The sequence below is a fragment of the Erigeron canadensis genome, chromosome 2 (genome assembly GCF_010389155.1).
Source record: "Erigeron canadensis isolate Cc75 chromosome 2, C_canadensis_v1, whole genome shotgun sequence".
Lineage (NCBI taxonomy): Eukaryota > Viridiplantae > Streptophyta > Magnoliopsida > Asterales > Asteraceae > Erigeron > Erigeron canadensis.
In genome coordinates, this window is record NC_057762.1 from 42,127,674 (window position 1) to 42,151,333 (window position 23,660).

General features: G+C 30.7%; 3 protein-coding genes across 3 annotated transcripts; 2 read left to right on the plus strand and 1 right to left on the minus strand.

Moving 5' to 3' along the window:
• Window positions 1-84: 84 nt before the first annotated feature.
• Window positions 85-1,653, minus strand: LOC122588295. The gene has a single exon (XM_043760409.1). The coding sequence runs from the start codon at window positions 1,651-1,653 to the stop codon at window positions 85-87; it is 1,569 nt and encodes a 522-aa protein (XP_043616344.1).
• A 4,947-nt stretch (window positions 1,654-6,600) lies between these two features.
• On the plus strand, window positions 6,601-7,374 carry LOC122589683. The gene has a single exon (XM_043762007.1). It carries the CDS (start codon window positions 6,738-6,740, stop codon window positions 7,173-7,175), a length of 438 nt encoding a protein of 145 aa, XP_043617942.1. The 5' UTR covers window positions 6,601-6,737; the 3' UTR covers window positions 7,176-7,374.
• Window positions 7,375-20,454: 13,080 nt separating this feature from the next.
• On the plus strand, window positions 20,455-23,351 carry LOC122586384 (serine/threonine/tyrosine-protein kinase HT1-like). The gene is made up of 3 exons (XM_043758376.1): window positions 20,455-21,024; window positions 22,274-22,729; window positions 22,894-23,351. Exons 1-3 carry the CDS (start codon window positions 20,650-20,652, stop codon window positions 23,137-23,139), a joined length of 1,077 nt encoding a protein of 358 aa, XP_043614311.1. The 5' UTR covers window positions 20,455-20,649; the 3' UTR covers window positions 23,140-23,351.
• Window positions 23,352-23,660: the final 309 nt, after the last annotated feature.

Below are 23,660 nucleotides of genomic sequence, written 5' to 3' on the forward strand. Positions count from 1 at the left end.
TATGTAACCACTATGATTGATACAGATTCTTCACAACTGTTTAACTTCACATGAGACTAGGCCATGTTTCCGGCAACAATGCTACTAAAGGTATAATTTTCTCATAGACGCCACTTTTTGAAGTCTAATTTGCTCTTTAAACTTGGCTATAAACTCTTCAGCTTTCCTATCCACCTCACCAGAATACGGTTCTGTGTCACTCAGATCCTCGGCTACCACATTTATTGCATTAGTCTCTCTTTTTGATCTTGTTTCAACTTTATCATCAGTTTGAACAGGAAAGTTTTTATCGACTGCCTCAATAACTTGTTCTTTTGGTCTATTTGTTCTGACTGATTTACCCCTTTTGTAAGTATTTGCAACAGTGGCCGGTTTTTTGATCACATTTGAAGAATCTGGTTTCTCTTTTGTCTCCAAGACGTTCTCAGAAGTTACACCAAGGCTAGATCGCTGACTTTTTGACTTTATAAAAGGTGCATTCTTGTTTAAATCCAATGAGCCATCATCAACTTTGATCTTCTCTAAATCTTTCAGAATTTCTTTAGAGCTACTACAGTTGTTCATCTCAGAAGAACTACCAAGGCTAGTTACTCGAGGTTTAGTCTCCATGAATGATGCGCCAACATTTAAATTAGGTTCCATGCCTTTTGATTCTTCTTTGTAAAAAATTTTCTTCATATGGGGTGGCATTGAATACCTCGTTGATTGTGATTTTAGATCTTTAAGATCAACATCAGCAGAAAAAGGCCTAATATTGGAAGTTTCTTTTGTCTCTAAAGTACTAACATCCACTCGTTTCTCTAATCTCATAGATTTGGAACGCCAATTCAATGGAGTTCGAGGAGCAGAATCAGAATTATCATTAGAATCAGAATCAGAATCATTTTCTTTAAACTTTTCCTCCAACTTAATGGGCACCAAACCCCTAAACTTTCCATTTTTAGTATCATCCCAATCACTAAACCAATCTTTAACACCCGACTTCCCACTAGCAGAATCCAAACTTTTTGATCCAAGATTTTTCACAGGCAAACACAACGGCTTACTTTCTCCTATCGTATCCGGTTTACCCAATTTCTCAACATCAATTTCATCGTTTGAAGAATCTTTACCAAGCGGTTTCCCAACACTATTCGTTCCAAGATTCCGCACAGGCAAAAACAAGCCCTTATTTTCCTTGACTAATTTAGGTTTCCCATTCCCAAATCCATTAAATCTTGAACCCAAACCCTTAAATTCCTCAAACAAATCTTTCTCACCAAACTCATTAAAACCCTGAACCCCATTTTCAAAAATCGACGATATATGCGAAATTTCAGACAAATATGTCTCTTTAACGTTATCATCATCATCACAACTATGATCACTAGTATCTATTTTTCTACTAAATAATCCATAACAAACAGCAATGCCAATAACTAAAAGATAAATAAGGTCCCAAATCTTAGTAACTATGGTAGTATTCTTAAAATAATCAGGAACTTGTGAAGGGAAGTATAAGAAAACAAGAATAACAAGTATAGTAATTAAAGATTTAGATATGAAATAATGTATAAAAAGCAACTTACTTTTTGGGGGTTTTGTGGGTAGTGATGAAGTTTGATTTAGATCTTGAAAAGGGGTTTTGGTGAAAGAGTGTGAATCTTCTGCCATTGTTGATGTTGATGTTGATGTTGATGTTGATGATGATCATTTATTAGGTTTATCTAATTTTGGTGTGTGGGTTGTGTGAAAAGATGATACTATAGTATAGAGCTAAACAAGGGTCAAAAAGAGCGAGTGGAGAAAAGTTGGTGGATAGATACAAGAAAGCAGGAAGCATTTCCTATTTTTTTGATTATATACTATCTTAAGTCTTAACTACTACAAAGTAATATAGATTTTTTTCATAAACATACATAGCCCTTAAATTTTATATAATCTCTTTTGAATTTTATAAAATAGCCCCTAAATTTTATATAATCTCTTTTCAACTTTACAAAATCCTCCCTATTTTACTTAAGATAGGTATTGCATGTTTTACCTAACATTTTTCATATATATATATATATGTGAAAAAAGGGAATATAAGGTTGTCCGACACCTAACCTTAGGTGTTTAAAAAATTTATTATTTATTGTTTAATGAATAAATGTTTGGGCCCATGATTTTTATGTCCGACACCTAAACCCTAAACCCTAAACCCTAACCTTAGGTGTGGAACCCCTCACATGCTAATATTTATTATTTGTTTTTTAATGAATAAATGTCTGGGCCCATGATTTTTATGGTTTAAAAAATTAATATATGAATGTCTGGCATCTAAGCTTTTACAAGATAAACTTTAAAACACCAAAACAACAAGAAAACTACAATATTCTAACCTAAAATAATAAAACACTATCCAAAGTGAAGACGCCTATGTTAAGATTCTTCTTATTTGAATTCCTCATGAATTTTAAACTTGCAAAATTTTTTCAAGTTAAACTGTGATATTTTGCACTATTCTTAATTCTAAGGAAGCTTAAGCTTTTTACCTCTTTTTTCAATCGTTGCCACGAATAAGGTCTTCCATTAAAACATGCGTCGTTTCTCACTTTCCATAAGAAACCTTATTTAAGCCAATCACAATTTCACATCATTATAAATTTAATTAATTGCATAAAAGTCTTATAATATAATATATTTTAGGGGTTTGCTAAATACAACTCTTAGGACTGTATTTAATGTGCATAAAACAACTTGTACCTTTACCATGAAAATCAGGGGGTGAGCTTTTAATATGAAAGGTACAAGTTGTTTTATGCACGTTAAATACAGCCCTAAGGGCTGTATTTAGCATTTCCTTTATATTTTATATCTTTTACATTTTACAATTTAATACAACAAAACTACATTCAAATTTTTTATGTTTTCCAAAAAAACAGAACTCCGTAAACCCATCGTTAAAAGATAAATAGATAACAATTCTACAAAAAAAAAAAAAAAAAGATAATTGACAAAAAAAAAATTTGAAAATCTTCACTTATTTTGTAGGATATTAAAAAAAATAAATCTCATGAAGCTTCTTTATATATGTTGGTGATGTAATCTTTTTTTACAATTCTCTTTGTATATTTGAATTGTACTAGTCCTAATACTCGTACGATGTACGGTAGTTATATGATTGTATCATAAACAAATTCGAATATGCCTCATACATAATTTGTGAGTATGAAATAATTTGTGATTAAAGTAATTTGATGATCGAACTTAAGTTATAATGAATATTAATGATAAGTATATCATATATTTAGTTAAAGTTTTGGATTTACCTTAAATTTTTATAATCACATCAAACTCGGAACTTGTAAGCATATTAGAGGACGACAAAAATATCTTTGTGATTTCGGATCGTAAACTTAAAATTTTAAAGTATTCATGTTAATAACTTATTACAAGTAATATAAGTAATAGAATTTGAAGAAGTGAGAAAGAAAAAGATACAAATTTATTAATGAGAGAACGATCATTCAAATAAGGTTATAATGTGTTTTGTATCTTTAAGTCTAAGGTAATTATTAGAGTTTAATTCCAAGGCTGATAAGTAAATTGAATTTATAAACAATTAAAAAAGTTAGTTTAATAAAATAAATAAATTAAAAGGACACATGGCAATCAAAAATTACGCCATATGTCATTTCAAGAACATCACAATCCTGTTTTAGTTTATTAGTAGATATTTGATCATGTTAAAAATGTATGAACGAAATTTGGGTTTTAAATTCGATTGGGTTGAACTTTATATTTGATATAAGATGAAGATGATGGTTAACAATATGAACATACCATTATTTTCATCATAAGTATAATAGAATTTAATTCAAATAACTATTATTATTAATATGAAAAATATTTAATGCCTTTTTTTAAAGACACTATTAACTATCGAGTTGCTACAAAGTTGTATTTGTTTTGCTATCTAATTACTCGACAATGATAGAATAACAGCATAATTGTACCCGGTGGTGTTCAACCTAATTTAGATTTATTATAAATTAAATTATATATCTAACCATTATATATCTAACCCAGGTTCAAATCTGGGGGCAGAATTTACAATTGTCGTATTTTCGACCGGATTAGTAGGGGGTTAAGACATCGTATGCTTGACCTCTCGTTGTCGAATAACGACACGAAATTTTTAGCGAAATTCACCTTTTAAAAAAAAGGCTGTAGGTTTTAGTTGTAGTTGTAAGCCATAGTTTTCAACAAAACTGTTAGCTAGAGCTTTTATATTTTAGAGGTGTTTGATATTGTAGTTGTAGTTGTAATTTCAAGAGGTATTTTTGGAGATTTTAAATATTAAAAGCTTCATCCAAATTAAAAGTTTCTTAAACGTTAAATGTTAAAGCTAGTTGCATGCAAACAAGTTTTTACAAAATACTATGAACTTATTGTTTAAGATTAAAAACTAAAGCTCTTGTAAAATTTTTGAAAAGTTCTTACAAAACTTATTGTTTCAAAATTAAAAGCTAAATTTTTCAAAATGCTCTAGAAAAGCTCTTTAGGGTCGTTTGGTTCGCAGAATTTTTTTTAAGGATTTGAAATATGCTAAAGGAATTGGAATTTAATAAAATTGGAGTCTGAATGAATTTGAATTTGATGGAATTGGAATTTGGTTGAATTATAATTTTTTTGTGTTTGGTTGAGTGAAATTGAATGGAATTCATAATATTAATTATAAAAATAATAATAATGAAAATTAAAATATATAATTTTAATTTGTAATATTATTACATTTTACAAAATATAAAAAATTATTAATATTTTATAAATATATTTATTTAGAATAATATTAAAATTTATAAACTAAGTTCGTTTTTTAATAAGAACTTTTTTTTATTAAATATTAATAAATTTGTATAAAATGCTAAACATTTTTATACAATAATATTATAATTTATAAACACTTATATAAATATTATGTATATATATAATAATACTTTATATATATATAATTAATTTTTTTATAAAATAATATTTTATATTGAATAATATTAAACTTTACAAGCTAAAATTAGCTTTTTATATAACAAATGACTTTAATAAGTAGTAATAAACTTTATAAGTATTAATATTTTTTTAATAAAATTTTAAACAGTTTTTAATTAATACGAAGTAATTATTAACAATAATATAAATAATGAATAATAATAATTATTATAGTTTTACATATATAATAATTTCAACAGTAATAATAATGATAATATACATAGTTTTGAAATATATTATAATAATTTAATCATTAAAAAATAATTATAAAAGATTTATTTTTTTCAAAACTTGAATTATAATGGAATTTTAAACTTTTCATAAAAAATGTAAAGGAATCTTGAATTCTATGATGGAATTTGAAGGAATCCAATCTAATTTCATACGAACCAAACAACTAATGGAATGAAATCTGAATTTTATTCTGCCAACCAAACAGGATATGGAATGAAATTTAGATTCCAATTTTATTAAATTCTTTGGAATTCTGTGAACCAAACTCCCCCTTACTTTATGTATACTTTTGATATTAGTTTGGGCCATATATATGTAGCCCAGTGGGCTGGTTCATAAAAAACCTGAGAGGGCGAGAGGTCAATGAGAATTGTACTGTAAAAGTGAATTGTAAAAACAGACGTTAAAAACAAACACAATAGGGCACACTGGCACAGGCCGAACAAATCTTTTGAGTTTTGATACTCTTATTTATTTTTTCCGTGTCTTTTTAGATACAGGTATGTGATTTCCTTTATAATCTTAAGTGTTCACTGTCTTCATTAATTTTTGAATTATGTATTTTATTAGCTAGCGTCACTTTTGGTAACTGCTGTGTGTTTTTTTACATTTAGATGGAAATCAGCAGCAGTAATTTGTTGTCCATTCTTGTTGATTGCATAAAATTACAGCATTACTTGTTGGACCATTTTGACTTGATAATGAGTACAGTATTGAACAGTGAGTGATGGTTAAATAAATGAAGTGATTCAAGGAAGCTGAGTGAGTTGGATTAAAATACATATTATCAGTCATTATTATTGTTAAGGAGGGAATCGATGATATATAAATTAGAGAGATTTTTCAGTTCAGGTTACCGCGGAGGACGAGTTTTTTCTGACTTAGATTTAGGCGCCCTCTTCTGGCCATTTCCAAACACTTCCAAGAATGTAGCTAAGGATTCGAACCTAAGAGCTCTTGAAAACATCTAAAAATGTTAACCAGTATGCCACCTTGGAAATGGTTGGATTCAGTGGCGGAGTCAGGATTTCGGGTTTACGAATAGTTTTTTTGATACTAATAAGCATAATAGTTATACTTGAAAATTAAATTGTATCAGTCTGGGGTTGCCAATTACATTTAAACTAAGTAAATACAAAAAAATAGTACTAGAATTATAGAGCTCAAGAAAACGTTTAAAAATAGAGAGCTCCCTTTGTTTTTTAAACTCGATAATAAAAAGCAAAAGTGGATATGGTTTTAAGTTTTCCCGTAGTTCTCTAGAGATAAATAACAACTTTAAATTTTCTAATCAATTTTTGCAACTATATGGTCCCTTAGTAGGTCTTGCTCTTTTAAGGTAACCTTTGCTTTGCCTATATGCTATTTAGAGACCTATAGGTAACCTTGGCATTCTATCATTCAGGGCTTTTTTGTGTGCGTGTGGGCTATTTTAGTCGTTGTCATCTTGGTTGCAATTAAGAAAATTCTGTATATGTTTGAAAATTCAGATGAAGACAGTTTCTGGAACGGCTGTATCTGCAAAGCCTGTTAATCTCTCAAAAGCCAACATCTTGCTGAAGTTTGTAATTTCTGACAATGGAGCTGCTCAAGCGGTGTCTGCTTATCTCCGCCGTGCTTCTATGGCATTTAATGAGCACGTATACTTTAAAAAACACTACAAACTTGAGAAAAATCGCTCAAAGGAGGAAACTTTAACCGTATCTGATATAAGTCATATAAATTGTGAAGAAAATGAGGGCATGGTTATAGGAAATGGTGGTCGCGCAAACATGAAATTTGATCGGGACCCGGTTCAGATTGACAGTAATGAGTTCGTGAAGGAGAAGAGTGAAGAAAAGAAGAAAAAGATGAAGAGAAAGAGGAATGTAGAGGTTGACGGGGGTGTTATTGTTAGTTCTGTGATGCCTAAAAAGAAGAAAAACTAAAGCTGAAGAATAGGCATGGAACTTTGGTAATATTTTGTTGCTATATTAATTGGCTTGATGAGTGTATTTTCAGTGTAGAATCAATTAATTGTTCTTAAGCAATTTTTGATGGTGATAAACCTGTTCTTGATTGCTACTGAATTTCTTGTACCTTCTGTGAATTAGTGTTAAATGTTTATGTCCTTCAGTTTTCATGCTATTGCATTCTAGTTAGAACCTTTTACTTGATAGGGTCTTCTGATGGGTTTAAGCGCGATACTGAATTGTATAACGCGATGATTTTGCTGTATTCGACTATACGTTTGTTGAGGATGTTGATCTCGCTAGAGCAATGTAGGATGAGATGCTTTTGAATGATGTGTGTCCTGATATTCATAGTAAAGATACTTTGTTTAAGTTTCTGTTAAAGAGTGGGGAATTGAAAGAAACTCAAGTGCTGTACTTTGTTGAGATGATTCAGAATGAGTTTTTACTAACTCATGATACTTGTTATATGGCTATTAGGGTTTTTATAGATGACGAGGATCCTTATAATGTTATTAAAGTTTGGAAATGTATGATTGCATTATGATTCTGGCCTCGAGGAAACGGGGTATCTTTTGTTTACTGGGTTACGTGATCTTAATCATCTTCTTGAAGCAGCGGAAGTATGCAGAAGATGTGATAGATGGAGGGATTAAGTTGAATTCTTCATTAGCAAAGGTGAGGCAGAGTCTTGCAAAAACTGGAAAAGGACTTTTTTGTGGTGAACTTTTGAGGTACTGCAAGCTTTGTTAGGTTAATTCCTTGTGTTTTTGTTCCATGTTGGCATCTTTAAATGTGTTTTATATAATTGTTTTTGGATCAGGATCAAGTTTTGCGAATACCCCATCGATGATTGAAATGTTGCTTGGTGCTCTTTGAATTCAACTTCGTTTGATATCGGCATTGGAGTGTATGGAAGGAAGAACCCCTGTCTTGTTGGAATAAATGCTGCAGCAGATTTGAAGCCCGGTATTTTGCATCCCTGTGTTTTACAATGAACTTTTTTATAATAATGGTTAGAAACTCAACTATATGACTGGTTCAGAATTAGATACTTTTGTTGGCCTGTGTAGTTCTTCATCTCTTAATGACGACAAGGCTTTTTTTTTTCTTGTAATATTTTTTGCTCTAATATTATGCTTCATGTTACTTTTGCTTCATGTTAAAAGTATTCAGGTTGTTCTGTCAACCCGAGGTCGGTGATGCAATGCAAATCTTTGGAACCCTGAGAAACCAAAACTCGGAGACCAACTAGTGTATTATTGTTTTCGTATATGCTCTAATCAGAAATATCAACAGTTACTTAAACTGGACCGTATAATATCATATGACATCACAAATTAATGTATTAGTTGTTACTTCCTTCTCGCCAACTACTTTTCAGCTAATTTTTCACCATCTAACAAACAAAATCCCAAGATATAAACTGGAGTGAAATGTACCCTAATATAATCATAGTATGTAATCACACTCAAATGATAAATATTATCATGGATCAGTTGGTGTAATCACCCTATCAAATCAATGCTTAAAAAAGCAGAATTAGATTAAAAAGTTGTATCAATCATATAGTCTAATTACGTAACTTTCATAGCTTGTAAGTTATCAATCAAGTAACAAATAAGAATATGCACATGGTGACCCCCTCATCAACCATGTTCTTGCAATGGACATGACTTGGACATAATTGGGATGATAACAAAAAAAAATATATGAATGGGTAGAGAGACATAAATTCTTTCATATATATCTTTTGGACCACCCTGGCACCTTGTTATTCATTCCATTTTCATTTTATATTACCATTTTTGCTAAATTGATGAAAAATCAACCCATTGAAAATGGCGGGATATCCTGTTAACCAAAATGAGATAACAAATCTTATATGTCTAACCTTGTAGATTTCAATATCCAAACAATCGCCCAATATCGCTTTGGCCTTTATGTGTGCATCTATTTGTATTGTTCGAATCATTTTCTTAGATTAAAAGATATAAGGTGGATTTAAATTTTAAAGAGGATAATTTTAAGTACAGCAATTTTTTTTGTCATACAACAAGTACAGATACAAACATGTAGAACATGTTAAAAAGTTCAAAGCTTTTATTTTGAGCCTCGTATTTTTGTCAGCATTATGGTGTAGAAGCCCCGCAAACGCAAATAATGAGATAAATGGGGTCAACAATATATACTTTTAGCGATAATTACAATTCTAAGAGTTAAAGTGTAGTATTAGACAGCTAATTAGTGGTGTCATATGACATCCTGATAACAAAGTAGCTAGCTCAGCTCCATCGCTGGTGCAAAATCACATTTTGACCATCTCTATCTCATCATTTGATCATTTCTTAATTTAGAAATTATTTGTAGCTCATTAACTAGATTTATAAAGATAGAATGTAGGATAAAGCATTGTTTACAATTACATATACTAGAAATTATATGGGTCCTCTATCTAGACGTACATATTGCAATTAGATATCCTTTAAACAAGAATGCGATACTTTATGAGATTTGGATTGCAATAGTTGACTTGATTGGTTCCGTGACCAACTACATCTTCAAGAGTATTTTACAATATTATACAGCAAAACATTGCGAGATATATTTGGTGATATAGGGGTATCATCTAGGCTCGAGTGTTGACTAGAGTTTGTTCGAAGATCTAGCTAGTTTATTTATTAAAAGAACTCAAAATTGAGCTCCAACTCGACTCTACCTTATTTACGCTTGCCTTGATTCAAATTTTTAACGAGTTGAGCTCGAGTGGCTCATGAATAACTTAACTCGTTTACACCTGTGTGTAAAGCCCATTAAAAAATAATTTCGCCGCGGTAAAGCAATCCTTTACCAAAAAACGTATAACAATTGGCATACTACAAAGAGAAAATCGTCAAAACCAAACAATAACTTTGTAAACCACAGTTAACACTTCCATCATGTTTTCAACACGTTAGCGTAAGTAACAATTACCCAATTGATGAAAAAAAGTAGAACATCATCCAATCATCAGTTTGTTCTAACAATCAAGAATGCCACTTTGGTATCACCATTATGCTATGCCATAATGCGATTCATCAAATCATAACGTTTAATTAACAAGTTAGGAAAGCCATCAGGCCAATAAAGTGTCATAGAAGATATACAAATACCCCGTTTAATCAACCACATATTATTTCATCAAAAATAACTAAATTGTCAATCCCGTTTAATTCGAACGAAGAAAATCCCATCCATCCAATATAACAAATAAACCTAATTACCTAAGACACCTGATCTTTTTATGAAAGGTTCGTTAAGCTATGAGGGGCTGGTTTGGCGAAATTGGTTAAATGATGTGATTCTTTAATGAAATAAATATCAAGAAATTCTCTACATTATTTAAAAGGTAATATTTTTTGTTGATGAATTTCATGATTTTGAGATAAGAATTATCATATCTTCAACTAAAATACTTGTGGAGTGTGTTAAAAAATTTTATACAATGTGATCTCTTGACTAATTTTATCTTTAATATTTTCCTAATCTACACCCTGAATTTTTTAAGATATACTTGACTTGAGAGATGATCAATAATTACATGTTGGAGGAAGAGTTCAAGACACAATCCTGTACGTATTAGCTTTGAGTATGAAGAAAACAAATAAATAAAAGAAAAAAAAAAAACGAAATTAAAGCAGATGGTAATACTGCCTAGCCCACTTGCGCCTTTTATTCCCTACAGGAATGGTACCCGCACATTGCTGTGGCCGTCGAGTTAGTGGTGGTGAGATGGTGGGGTGATAGGTCATAGAGTGTGATTAATCATAGGAGGTGATAGGTCATAGAGTATGATAGCCAATGCCTTAGTCATCCCCCCTCAGATTTAAAATTTTTGTCGAAAGTATATCGAATGACATTTCTAATGAAAGAACATTAAATTTTAAGAACACCCATATAATTTTTATAATTTAAGGTTTTTGAGATAAAAGATTTTGAATGAATTGGATGAATAAATGATTTATGGATGAGAGAAAAAAAAAATTATTGATTGAGATTTGAGGAGAGAAAAAGGGTAATATAGTTATTTTAGATAAATATAAAATTGATAAGAAGACATTTCGGTAAAGTAAATGTTGAAACTTAAAACTTAGACATGGACTTTTTGCTTTATAATATAGTATAGATATAAATATAAAAAATGTTTAATGTGTTTAAATAGTACTCCGTATGTTTAAGGGTGTGTTTAATACGAAGGTATAGACATTTGTACTGTGATGATTACAAAAGAAAAAAAAATGTATAATTTATATATTAACTGATAAATAAAATAAGCGTATTGTTAAACTTTTTTTAAATATATGTCTCATAAATCTTGATATATACTCGCACAGTTGCACGGTACCTAAGTAATGCGGCGGTATTTGTGACGATGACGGTTTAGTGGTGGGGATGACTGTTAGTGGTAAAGACGGCGCCGAGTGGTGTAGATAATTGATGTAAAAGTAATTGATGTAAATGGTTAATAGATATATTCTAAAAGATAAATAACTAATAGTGTAATATAATAATTAAGGGTATTTTTGACATTTTATATATATATAAATGACATTTTTATAAAATAGTATATATATATATACCCCTATATATATAAGGGGAAGATAATATAAGGTTGTTAGGTGTGAAACACTCACGTATTATTTTTTTAATCCATAAAATTTATGGGGGCCCAAACATTTATCCATTAATCAAAAATATTAAAATATTTATATATGAGGGGTTCCACACACCTAAACTTAAGTGTTAAAGAACCTTATATTCATTTTTCTCATATATATATATATATATATATACATATATAGAGAGAGAGAGAAGGGATCAAGTGAGAACCACGTATAAGACTATTAGGTACCTAAACTTATGTGTGGAACACTTACATATTGTTTTTTTAATCCATAAAATTCATGGGGGCCCAAGCATTTATTCATTAATCAATAAATGTTAAAAATTTTGTATGTGAGTTGTTCCACACCTAAGCTTAAGTACTGGACAACCTTATATTCCTTTTTCCCATATATATATATATGTGTGTGTGTGTGTGTGAAGAATAGAAATATGTGGTTGTATAAGACTTCTTACATCTTAATATTTTAGTCCACAAAATAAATGCAAGTTTAATTATTTATTCATTATATAATAACTCTTATATAAATAAAACAAAATTGTTTCTATAAGTTTTTTTTTTCTATGTGGCATGTCAACATTTTTTTCTAAATTATTTTTTAAACATATATGATGTCATAATCATTTTTTATTTGTTTTAATATATTTTTTATTAGGCTATATGTCATCTCTTTTTTTCAACTTGTCTAACCTTAATTTTTTTTAAAAAATTAATATGAAAAATGATCTAATTTATCTTAACTCTTTATTTTTAAATCTATATCTACCATTGATTTATCGTAGTTCTTTTACTTTTCAATCACCTTAATCGAGTTTTATATATTAATGTTCATCTTTACAAGTATCTTGTTATCTCAATATTAAATTATAATGTATACAACAAATTACATACATGTTTTTATATACTTTTTGATTTTAACTTTTTAATTAGACGGTCCGGGTTGAACCCGAGTTAATTAGCTAGTATATTAAAATATGAATATATGAATCGTTTTACATCTAACCTTATATATTTTACAATCACATATTCAACTTTCTATATACATGTATATAAAGAAAATGATCCGTACTGCAAACTTTATCTAAGCTTAGATAATGTCATATTAAAAAAAAATACAGATTAAACCCTTGAATTTGATAAATATACATAACCCCCCTTGAATTTTATATAATCCCCCCTGTTTTACTTAAAATAGGTACTTCATGCTTTACCTAACTTTTTCTATTATATATATAATGGGGGATATGAATATAAGGTTGTCGGATATCTAAGCTTAGGTGTGGAACACTCACATATTGTTTTTTAATCCATAAAAATCATGGGGGTCCATACATTTATTCATTAAACAATAAATAAATAAAATATTAATATGTGGGGAGTTTTACACTTAAGTTTAGGTAATCAACAGTCTTATATTTCATTTCCCCGTATATAATATAGTATAATAATTGTTAAAAAATCATTATAATATGAAAAAACGTATTGTATAGTTAGTGTACCATATCGTACATCACGTGGTTGCATGTGTTATCAATTATGGCTTTGACAGATACTCCTTTGATAGTTTGATCCCATTCCCCCGGGCCCCCTCCCTCTCTCTCACATACATATGTACAAAGATTAAATTAATTTGCAAATGAAATAAGCTTTAGCTTAACACACGCGTCTTTGATTTTTCTTATATGTAAATCTCTTAGGGGGAGGGAGTGGTGTGGTTGGATTCTCTATCCTTCTCAAATTCCACCAATCATTTTCGTTCAATTTAATTTTTTTTTCAACCCTCTTAACTATCCCTCAAAAATATTTTTAATGACATTCATGACTTTTTCATCCCTCCAAAATGTTATTTTTTTCTTTTTCATTTAATTTAATCAAACTTTTTCTTTTTTAATAAAAACATATTTTAAATATTTCATTAAAATTAAAACATAAACCATACATATTAAAATTAAACAAAGTTCATTACAAACTTAGCCAAATAAAAATTAAAATGTTCGACACATAAGCAACATAAACGATAGATTAAACAACATAATAATCACTCATTAAACTCTCATCCATACTTCTCCGCAATCTCCCGCTTTTGCTCAATCACCCACTCTGCTTTTTGGATCGGATGTCGCGTGTGGGGTGTTGAAAAAACTTGTAGTCACTCCTCTTGGTCTTGGTACTTGGATGCTCAAGTTGTAAGTCCAACAATGCTTGTTTCTTCATGTTCACTTCCTCCATATTTTGCCTTTTCTTCTCCGCGTACTCCTCCGTAAAAGCTGAAAATGTGTTTGGATTAAGAAGGGATATAGTTTTTTGGTGTGTTTGTTAAATAGAATGAGGGTGTATTTATAGAGAAAATGAGGGTTTTTTTTTTTTTTTTTTTTAGCACCCAACGGCTACTTTTTTGGTCAAAGGACAATTTTTTTTTATTATTATTGAAGCAACGGTGGAATCTTGGACATGTCCCCACCTCTCAACGTTCATCCCTCGCAGGGCTTTTATGCCGTTGCTCTTCATGCCGCTGCCATGCCGGAGGGTTGGCGCCGGTGTTCCCTCGGCGGCATGGCATGCCGATACCCATGCCGTCCACCACTCCCTTCCCCCTTACCACTGCACAATATTATCTGTTTTGTCTACAAGCTTACCATTTTTATTTAATTGTTCGGACAAACTTCCTAATAAGGTCACCCATATGATATTGTTACCACCCTAGCATGCTTAATCGTGGAGTTCTACTCTAATCCATAATTAATATTCCAACAACGCGTTATGTTATATAATAATACTCTCAATGTGAGCGTATTCACGCTGTATTCAAAACCCAATACGGCGCACGCCTTTGGGCGCGAACCGTATTGGGTCGTATTCAGTGTGTATTGACCATGGTGGTGAAAATGTAACGTTTTTAGTGTTTCTTTTTTCTATATATTTTTTATATAAAACTAACGGATAGACTAAAAAACAATTTTTTTTTTATAACTTTTATACCCATTTACGAATTTACCAATGGCTACTTCACCCATTTTAAAATTTTTTTAAACCTTTTTCACCATTTATTTTCTTATTTAACCAATTCATTTTATCCATTCAACCAAACATTAAAAACATACTCTCTAAAACAATTTAAACTTCAAAACTCACCATTTCTTCATGACCCAAAATGTCTTCCTCTTATTGCTTTTCGAACACTCTTGGGCCGGAAATGACACTTTTTGAGGTAAAAAGCGAGATGCAATGACACATGTTGTTAGTTTATCAAACTATTACATTGATTTGTATTAATGTTATCTTGTTATGTATCATTGCGTGAATAAATCAATCGTTTATCAAACAATTAAATTATATAATCATGCATTCAATACCATTAGAAAGACAATCATACAATCAACAAGATATGAGATAACAAGAAATCAACCAATTAAGATCATAACAAAACACTAACTGTAATAACAATAATAAACGCAATTGTCACAAAAACATGTCACTTCAATTTAGTAAAGGATTAAATATTTAGCTACTGATCATGTTTGAAACTTGAAAGTAAGATCACAATTAATAACATATGAAAATATATTGTACCAACAGTGAGATAGAGATCTGAATGATAATAATCTTGTAGACAATCGTTGATTGAAATGTAATTGATGTAAAATGTTGTGAAGATATTTTAGAAAATTACAGACTTATGGTGTAAATTAATTTATTCTGGTGGCGATGACCACTATTGGTGGTGGCGGCGACGACGTTATCGGGTGGTTTATGTTGATGTTAAGGGGTAATTAGAGAAATTAAGAAGATAAAGGTTTATGGTATAAATTAATATGATAAGAGTGTATAATGTTAATTAGTTCATTAAAAGCAAATTGGATATTTTCTTATTGTTTTTTCCATAATAGGGGTTATTTAAGGGTAATTGGATCATTTTCAAGCTAACTTTTTCTATAATTATTTTTAAAAATCGAATGATGAATAACTTTTATATAATAGTAATAAAGATGGTCATTTCCGTTCAAAAAAAAGATGATCATTTCGTATATCCAAAAATCTTAACTTTATAACATAAATTAGATAGGTAAGGATGTGCTTATAATTAATTCCTTCATCTAGCTATATAGTCCATGCATCTACACAAAACATAGGGAACAAAAGAAAATCAAAAAGGAGTGTCCCAATCGTAAGTCGTAACCAGAATTAATATTGAAACCGACTAGATAGTCAAAGGCAGTTAAACGGTGGTTTAACATGGGTTCAGTTATCGGTGGGTGAAGTCCAATGCCATGGCCCCCTGGTTCCAAAAAAAGCAAAGTGACGGATTAGGCCGTATACGGAAAGAGTCCGACACCACCACCACTACTCGACACATGTTGCGGGTCCCTCGTTTGCTTTTGCTATTTCAGTTTCTTTACCTCCCCTTTTCCTATCCTAAATATATAACCCTTCATAAATATTTTAGACTCCTTCAATCTTATGTTTTGAGTTTAATTACAAGGAAGGTGACAACCGCACTTCACCACGATATTAGATAAATAAAATAATGTACAGTATCTTTTCTTTTTTTTTACACAGTGAACTTAGGCTTAACAGATGCTTTTTTATATAACCATTTTCAAATTTAAAAGAAACTCATTTTAATAAAAACCCTATTTTCATTTATAGCATTTTGCTCATACCATTTGAACTCAAGATCTTAAAGTTTCAAGTTTCTTAAATATCAGTCAATCTATTAATATGGAATTAAGGTAGAATGAAAGTTATGGTTGAAAAGGTTATCAGCCAAAATGAAATAAGATAATATTGATAAATTAAAAATTTTAAGGCAAAATGTAAAACATGATAAACTTGAAATAGATTGTGGCAAGAGAAGGCAAATATTGTGGCTATAAAGTTGAGTTAATTGTGTGTGATTTTGGTAGAATAAATAAATGAGAATCGCTAACTAGTGATCCTAGTGCACTAGTTAAAAAACATTTAATGAATCATTTATTGAAGTCGAAATTTCTTAACATATAAAAATATGTATTAATTATTCATTTAAAAATAGATACTGTTAGGTTGAATTAATACACATTAAATATAATTTTTCGAATAATAAAGAAATAACGAGTTCATTAAATGCTTCTTAACTAATGCACTAGGAGCACTAGTTAGCAAACCCTAAATACTATATGAGGTTTTTGAAAAGAAATTTAATGCTGTTAGTAAACCATGGAGAACCGTAGATACTATATAAATGTCAAATGAACTAAAATGTTTGACTGCACTTATTATATGTTGGAAAATGCCTAATCGTTTTTCATTACTCGTATTTTAAAACATTTAATGCTCTTTATAAGTGAAGTTATAAAATGTACAAGGTATACATTGTATTTGTAACAATAAAATGATATGAATTACTCATGGATGTTGAAGGTTTAACCTACATTGTTTTTATTAGGTCGATGTTAGAAAGTTTCATCCCTAACCTAAACACTTCAATGAGAATTATATACAATCCAAAAACTTAGAAAAAAAAGTTTCACTTAAACTCACCATAAATAAAATTAATTACCTATATATAGCAACTTCAAAAGATATAGGCATATATGTCCACAAATGACCCACCGACTCATCGATTACCCGTACCAAACCAAACTGACGAGTCGACCGAATAATGTGTGCCATAAGTTCACAAAACCGAAGACCAAACATTGAGGCCATTGGCACAAGTCTTATAAAGTGTCAGGGGTGTTCACGCGCGAGGTTTAAATCGTTTAATCCGAAAACCAAAAAAAAAAAATGTACGACAGAACCCGAAAACTAAATTGAGCCAATTCCTTTAAAAATGAACTACATAATTCAGTGTTCGGTTTGGGTTGAACACGAATTTTTTTTTATTAAAATCGGTGTATAAAGTCGCTTATGTTTATCTTGCATGTTGGTCTACAAATTCATCTCATGATATTTTGGTATTTTTGGTTTCAACTCGAAACTGAATTTGGTTTCCTCCCATTTAGTTGATTTTGTTTAAATATCGCTATAAGACATACACTTTATATTATATCATTCACTAAACAAATAACAAAGTGAAACCATAAAAATGCTTCGATCTCAACTATGACTTCGGGGTAATTTATCGTGTTCCATTTCCATTAGTACCCTTGAAATATGAGTACTATGACTTAGGGGTAATTTAGTGAATTGGTGTGACATCAACAAAATCAAAAGGCTTTTGATATCAAAACTTTGAAAGTTGTGTTTCAGTTAGACATGTCACCTAATAAAATGACCATTAACCTATATTATTTTTCCATTAAATGCATTGAATATATGAATTATAACCATGGTACAAACTACAATTATTTTATTTTATTAATTTGAAATCTATAAATCATGGTAATAAACATAATATTGCATAAAGCATGAGTAATCTCGTAGTTATCAGATTTTGACCTATTAAATTAAATTTATATGTTGTCGCAGATAAATTATAAACTAGAAAGAATGTCGTTAACATGCTACGTATTTGACACGAGATTAACCCAGTTTGACCCTTTTTTTAAACTTAAGACTTGCTAAGTAGTTTTCCTTTCTTTCTTTTTATTTTCTCCCCACAAAATATGACCGTGCAATTCTCACATATAATTATCGAACAACATTTAAACAACATAATTTATATCTAATTTTTATATTATTCAAACACAATGAAATATTATTTCAACAATTTTATAATTTTAGTGATATCAAAAAGTTTTTCCATCGGAAGTAATCAACGTATTTTAGAGTTAGTTGCATATATATATACTTTTAGTTCGTTACATAATTTCAGAGTACTATTTTTACGATGATAGTCAGCTAATATAAGATATGTGATATAAAAACGAGTACCGTGGGTTTGATCCTCGCCCGTTTCATTGAAATGTACTAATATTGGTTTTGTAATCAGTTAGTTAAACTGTAAAATTGATAGTCATTTTTTTCACTATTTATTTTAATTTTGCAGTACCCAAATTATATTATGAAATACTCTTACTAACTTTAATGACGAATTAAGTTTGGTATATATAATGTATTAGCTAATTACATAATGGGTTTTGAACATTTGAAAACTAAATTTTTCGTGAAAACTAGAAAACTGTCAAAACATACTGTGTTCTGAATTTAACACAATGTGTTTTTAATATGTTTTTTGAAAATACATTGTGTTAAGTTCATATCACAGTGTGTTTGGACAATTTTCTGATTTACAACGCTATCAAAAACACACCGTGATTTAAAACTTAACACAACGTATTTTAGATTATACAATAAAAACACATTGTGTCTTGTAAAAACACAATTAAAGATTTAAAACACATTGTGTTAAATTCAGATCACAATGTATTTTGCCAGTTTTCTAATTTTTACAAAAAATTTAGTTTTCAAATGAACATTTTATATTACATAATATATGTTATAATATTATTACAAGAACCATATTACTCATATATAACTACTAGTTAATTTGACATACTCCTACTAAATGTCGTGCTTCCAGATGATCATGCTACTATATATTAAATGAGAAAGCTTTCTTGCATGCACCCGATTAAGACAACATAGTGTAGACCCCCTATGATATTTGATCCGCTCATGTCAAAATATTTAATTTTATCATAATTTAAATTTTGTAATTTTCAATTATGTAAAAGATACTGTAATAAATTTAATAACTTGTTCGGGTACTAGTTCGAATATCATTTTTTTAGTTTAGAATGAACATCGTAAAAAAAACCTCACATAGTGTATACCGTTGTCATCGTATCGCGCAACAAACATTTAATCTAATATCTATACCTTTACTCTACATAAAGTTTATAGACCGTGTATTGAAAAGTTACAGTTTTGGGATTTGAGAAATGAACAATATACCCTCTTTTTTCAATTACATTTACTACCCAATTTACATCAATTATATATATATATATATATATATATGCACTGCTAGATGCCGGCGTCACTAGCACCACATCGTCGCCCGTCACCATTGACGCAGCATTACACGAGTACCACACTAGTATCTATCTAATACAGTGGTGAGAAAGGGGCAGAATTGGAAAGTTGAAAAAAGGATAGGGGGTTAAAGGTCGTAATCAAAGGGAATACCCCTCTTGTCTCCTCTGAAGTGGATCTTCGCACGTTATATTTTGTTACAATCACCCACACACTGTGTATGTACCTATAACTATGTTTATGCCTGTTCAACCACATTTCTCTCTTCTTCCCCTTCTTTTCTTCACTTTCTCTTTCTCTTTCTAGTGATCAGAGAAAGAACACACAAATCTTATCATCAGATTCTAAATCCAACCGTACACGTTGTTGTACCTTACATACATTCACGTATTTCGATGTAGTTTCAAACCCACGTCCGTTTCATTTTTCGTCGTTACATTTGTTTCTTTGATCAGTCACTACTACTTACGGATACTATTAATTTTAGACTTGGTGTAAGATTCACCGTATCTTTACATATATCTTATTATTAAATTATTATTATTATTATTATTATTATTGCACATTTTCCTATGCATTACTAATACAATATTATTTATTAATCTATCCTCTTGTCACTTTTTAGTTTTTACTACACATTTTTTTTTTAATTAATTAATATTATTATTATTATTTTAGGGAGAAATGTACGAGTAGTTTCTTTGCTCATAACTAGCTATTAATTTTAGATGGTAGGTACCAGTTATTTTAGATGGTATATATGACTGGGGTGTAACGACAATTGAATCGATCAATTATTAATATAATTATTAGAGTAATTGTTATGATATGAAGAAATTAAACTGGTTTAAGCAAATTTCAAATAATGGAAAGTTAGAGAGGAGGTTATCATTAGGGGAGTACAAAAGAGCGGTTTCATGGTCTAAATATTTAGTATCGTCTGGTGGAGAAATTAAAGCAAATGGTGGTAATGAGCAAGAGGAATTGGAATGGAGTGCTGACATGTCACAACTATTTATCGGGAATAAATTCGCAACGGGAAGACATAGCAGGGTTTACAGAGGGGTTTATAAACAACAAGATGTTGCCATAAAGCTTGTTAGTCAGCCTGAGGAAGATGGTGAGTTGGCTTCAATGTTGGAAAAACAGTTTACTTCTGAAGTTGTCTTGCTTTTTCGCCTTCAACATCCCAATATCATCACTGTAAGTTTTAATACATTTATTTATTTGATTTTTAATCTTAGAGTGTGTATGTATTGGTTTGGTATACATTAGTCAAATTGTTCTTTTTTTTTTTGACTAATATATGGAATAGGCTAAATACATTTTGATATAAACTTTGTTGCATTTTTTGTTTTCAAGCAGTGGTGGATCCGGAATCGTATATTACCGGGTCACAAAATATTTAGATTCAGTACATTTTAAAAAAATCAGATTTTTGCGACAAAAAAAAAAATGTCATTTGGTTCATAGTTACCCCCAACTCCCCAAGTCCATCCCTGTTTTTAAGGCGGCATTGGGGAACTTGATCTAAGGTACACTGATAGTTTACGAAAACAGGCCTAGCTAGATTCCTGAACTGCTAATGAAAGTTTGTTCCGGGTTAAAAGATGATAGTAATGATATTTAAGTTGTCTGATGTCAAAAACCTTAATTATGTTTGCTTACTTATGATTTTAATTTGGCTAACAAAAAGCATAGTCATTGTTGCCTTTTTCGAAAGGCCTTGATTTGTGCATTGTTAGTGATTATCTACATAGGTAAAAAAAAAGTTGGATATAATTAGATAAATACTTTTATCTTTTCTGGCACGATTTATAATATCGACCACTTTAGCGATGTTTGCTTAATGATTAATTAAATTTTGCTAATTAAAAGCATAATCATTAATGTGATATGGGTCTTTCAACAGATTATAGGTTTATTACTGTCGTTTAATTAGGCTGTGCAAGGATAATTGAAAGAAATCATGTTGTAAGTTCATTCCTTCAGTGTGGGTCAATGAATGTTCGACTAATCTAGATCTATACATGTTAAATTGTACTCTCTTTATTTAATATATTTCCTGATTTACATGTTGGTTGGTGAGGTTTGATCCTTAAATCTTCCCGTCAAGAATGAGACTCAGTTTGTTATCTGCTATCACTCTTTAGAAATTCGGTTTTGCTACTTCACAGACTACATCTATCCAAGTGTGAAGGCATCTCACCTGTCAGCTTTATAGTCATTTTAGGAACTTCTATGTGAGCACATCTGTTTGATTTTATGTTTATCCTGCCCTCCAATACATCAATTGCCAATTTTACCTTTTTTGTCAGAAGTCCTCAGCTATGTCAAAAAAGAAACTGCTTACCAAGTTTAAAAAGTTTTGTATTAATGGCCCCTAGGCTCTTAGATTACTAGTTGGTGCTTAAATGATGATAAACATCGTGTCTTCTTGCATTTCATGCAGTTAGTTGCTGCTTGTAAGAAGCCACCTGTTTTTTGCATAATCACCGAGTACTTAGCTGGTGGTTCACTGAGGGCATATCTTCACCAACAGGAGCCATATTCAGTACCTCCCAATCTGGTTCTAAAGCTGGCTCTTGACATTGCTTGGGGAATGCAATATCTTCATTCTCAGGGTATACTTCACAGGGATCTTAAATCTGAAAATCTCCTGCTCGATGAAGATATGAGTGTAAAAGTAGCCGATTTTGGCATCTCGTGTTTAGAATCTCAATGTGGCAGTGCAAAGGGATTTACTGGTACTTATCGTTGGATGGCACCAGAAATGATTAGAGAGAAGAAACATACAAAGAAAATTGATGTTTACAGTTTTGCAATTGTTTTGTGGGAGCTTTTAACTGCATTAACACCATTTGATGACATGACTCCAGAACAGGCTGCATTTGCTGTTTGTCAAAAGGTATGTATATTTTCTATTAATTACTCGTATATTGTTTTTGCATATGGATAGGCAGCAAATTGTGTGCCGGTTTGGGTTGCCAGTTATCAACCTTTGCCACAGATATTGTTTCTGCATATAGATTGTTGCTGTTACGTATCATATATGTGGTTTCGTTTATGCAGAATGCTAGACCTCCATTACCCGATTCATGTCCAAGTGCATTTCGCCAGCTCATTAGGCGATGCTGGTCTAGCAAACCAGACAAACGTCCTGGATTCGATGAAATAGTGAGGATTCTGGAGAGATATTCAGCATGTGTGGAGGAAGATCCCTATTTCTTGACAAAGTTTGAACCTGGTAATGGTGTTTTATTTGGATGTGACCGTGGATGTTTCGGTCCTCGTAAAAATGGTTCTCGGAAAGCATAGTGGGAATTGTTCATGGATTATGCCCAAATGTGTGATCTGATAGTTCCTTCATTATTAGGTGGTGAAACTGAACAATATGATTATGTTTGTAAAACTGATTACAAGTACATTAACCCTTAATTGGATGTTATCGGTTTTCCGCCTGCCCCCTACCTTAATTATTCGTGTGGGGATAGGGATTTAGATATGAAATATATTCTGTTTTGAGATCATCTTATATGTGCTTGTTCATGTTTGTTATGTGTTGAATGAATCAAGATTTCAGTTGTTGATATGGTAGCTACTAAAAAGTGTTTTGTATTGTTTTATATCTTATTTGCCTTTTTCTTGAATCTGTTGTTACAACAACTAAAAACAAAAGTTCTGATCACTTTGGACTGTATTTTTTGGGCATATCTTGGTTTCAGTCTGGCTTTGGCCACTTCATGTGATTTCTATGGCTTTTGTTTGGGTTTAACATCATGTCCAATCTATATATTATTCTGTAACTCTCACATTATCATATGTAATTGTAGCAAGTT

What these genes read in the sequence shown, in the direction of transcription:
- LOC122588295 (XM_043760409.1), bottom strand. Translation starts at nt 1,653, where the DNA reads ATGGCAGAAGATTCACACTCTTTCACCAAAACCCCTTTTCAAGATCTA.
- LOC122589683 (XM_043762007.1), top strand. Translation starts at nt 6,738, where the DNA reads ATGAAGACAGTTTCTGGAACGGCTGTATCTGCAAAGCCTGTTAATCTC.
- LOC122586384 (XM_043758376.1), top strand. Translation starts at nt 20,650, where the DNA reads ATGAAGAAATTAAACTGGTTTAAGCAAATTTCAAATAATGGAAAGTTA. An exon ending in AACATCCCAATATCATCACT is followed by an intron (nt 21,025 to 22,273) that starts GTAAGTTTTAAT and finishes CATTTCATGCAG; the next exon opens with TTAGTTGCTGCTTGTAAGAA. An exon ending in CATTTGCTGTTTGTCAAAAG is followed by an intron (nt 22,730 to 22,893) that starts GTATGTATATTT and finishes TCGTTTATGCAG; the next exon opens with AATGCTAGACCTCCATTACC.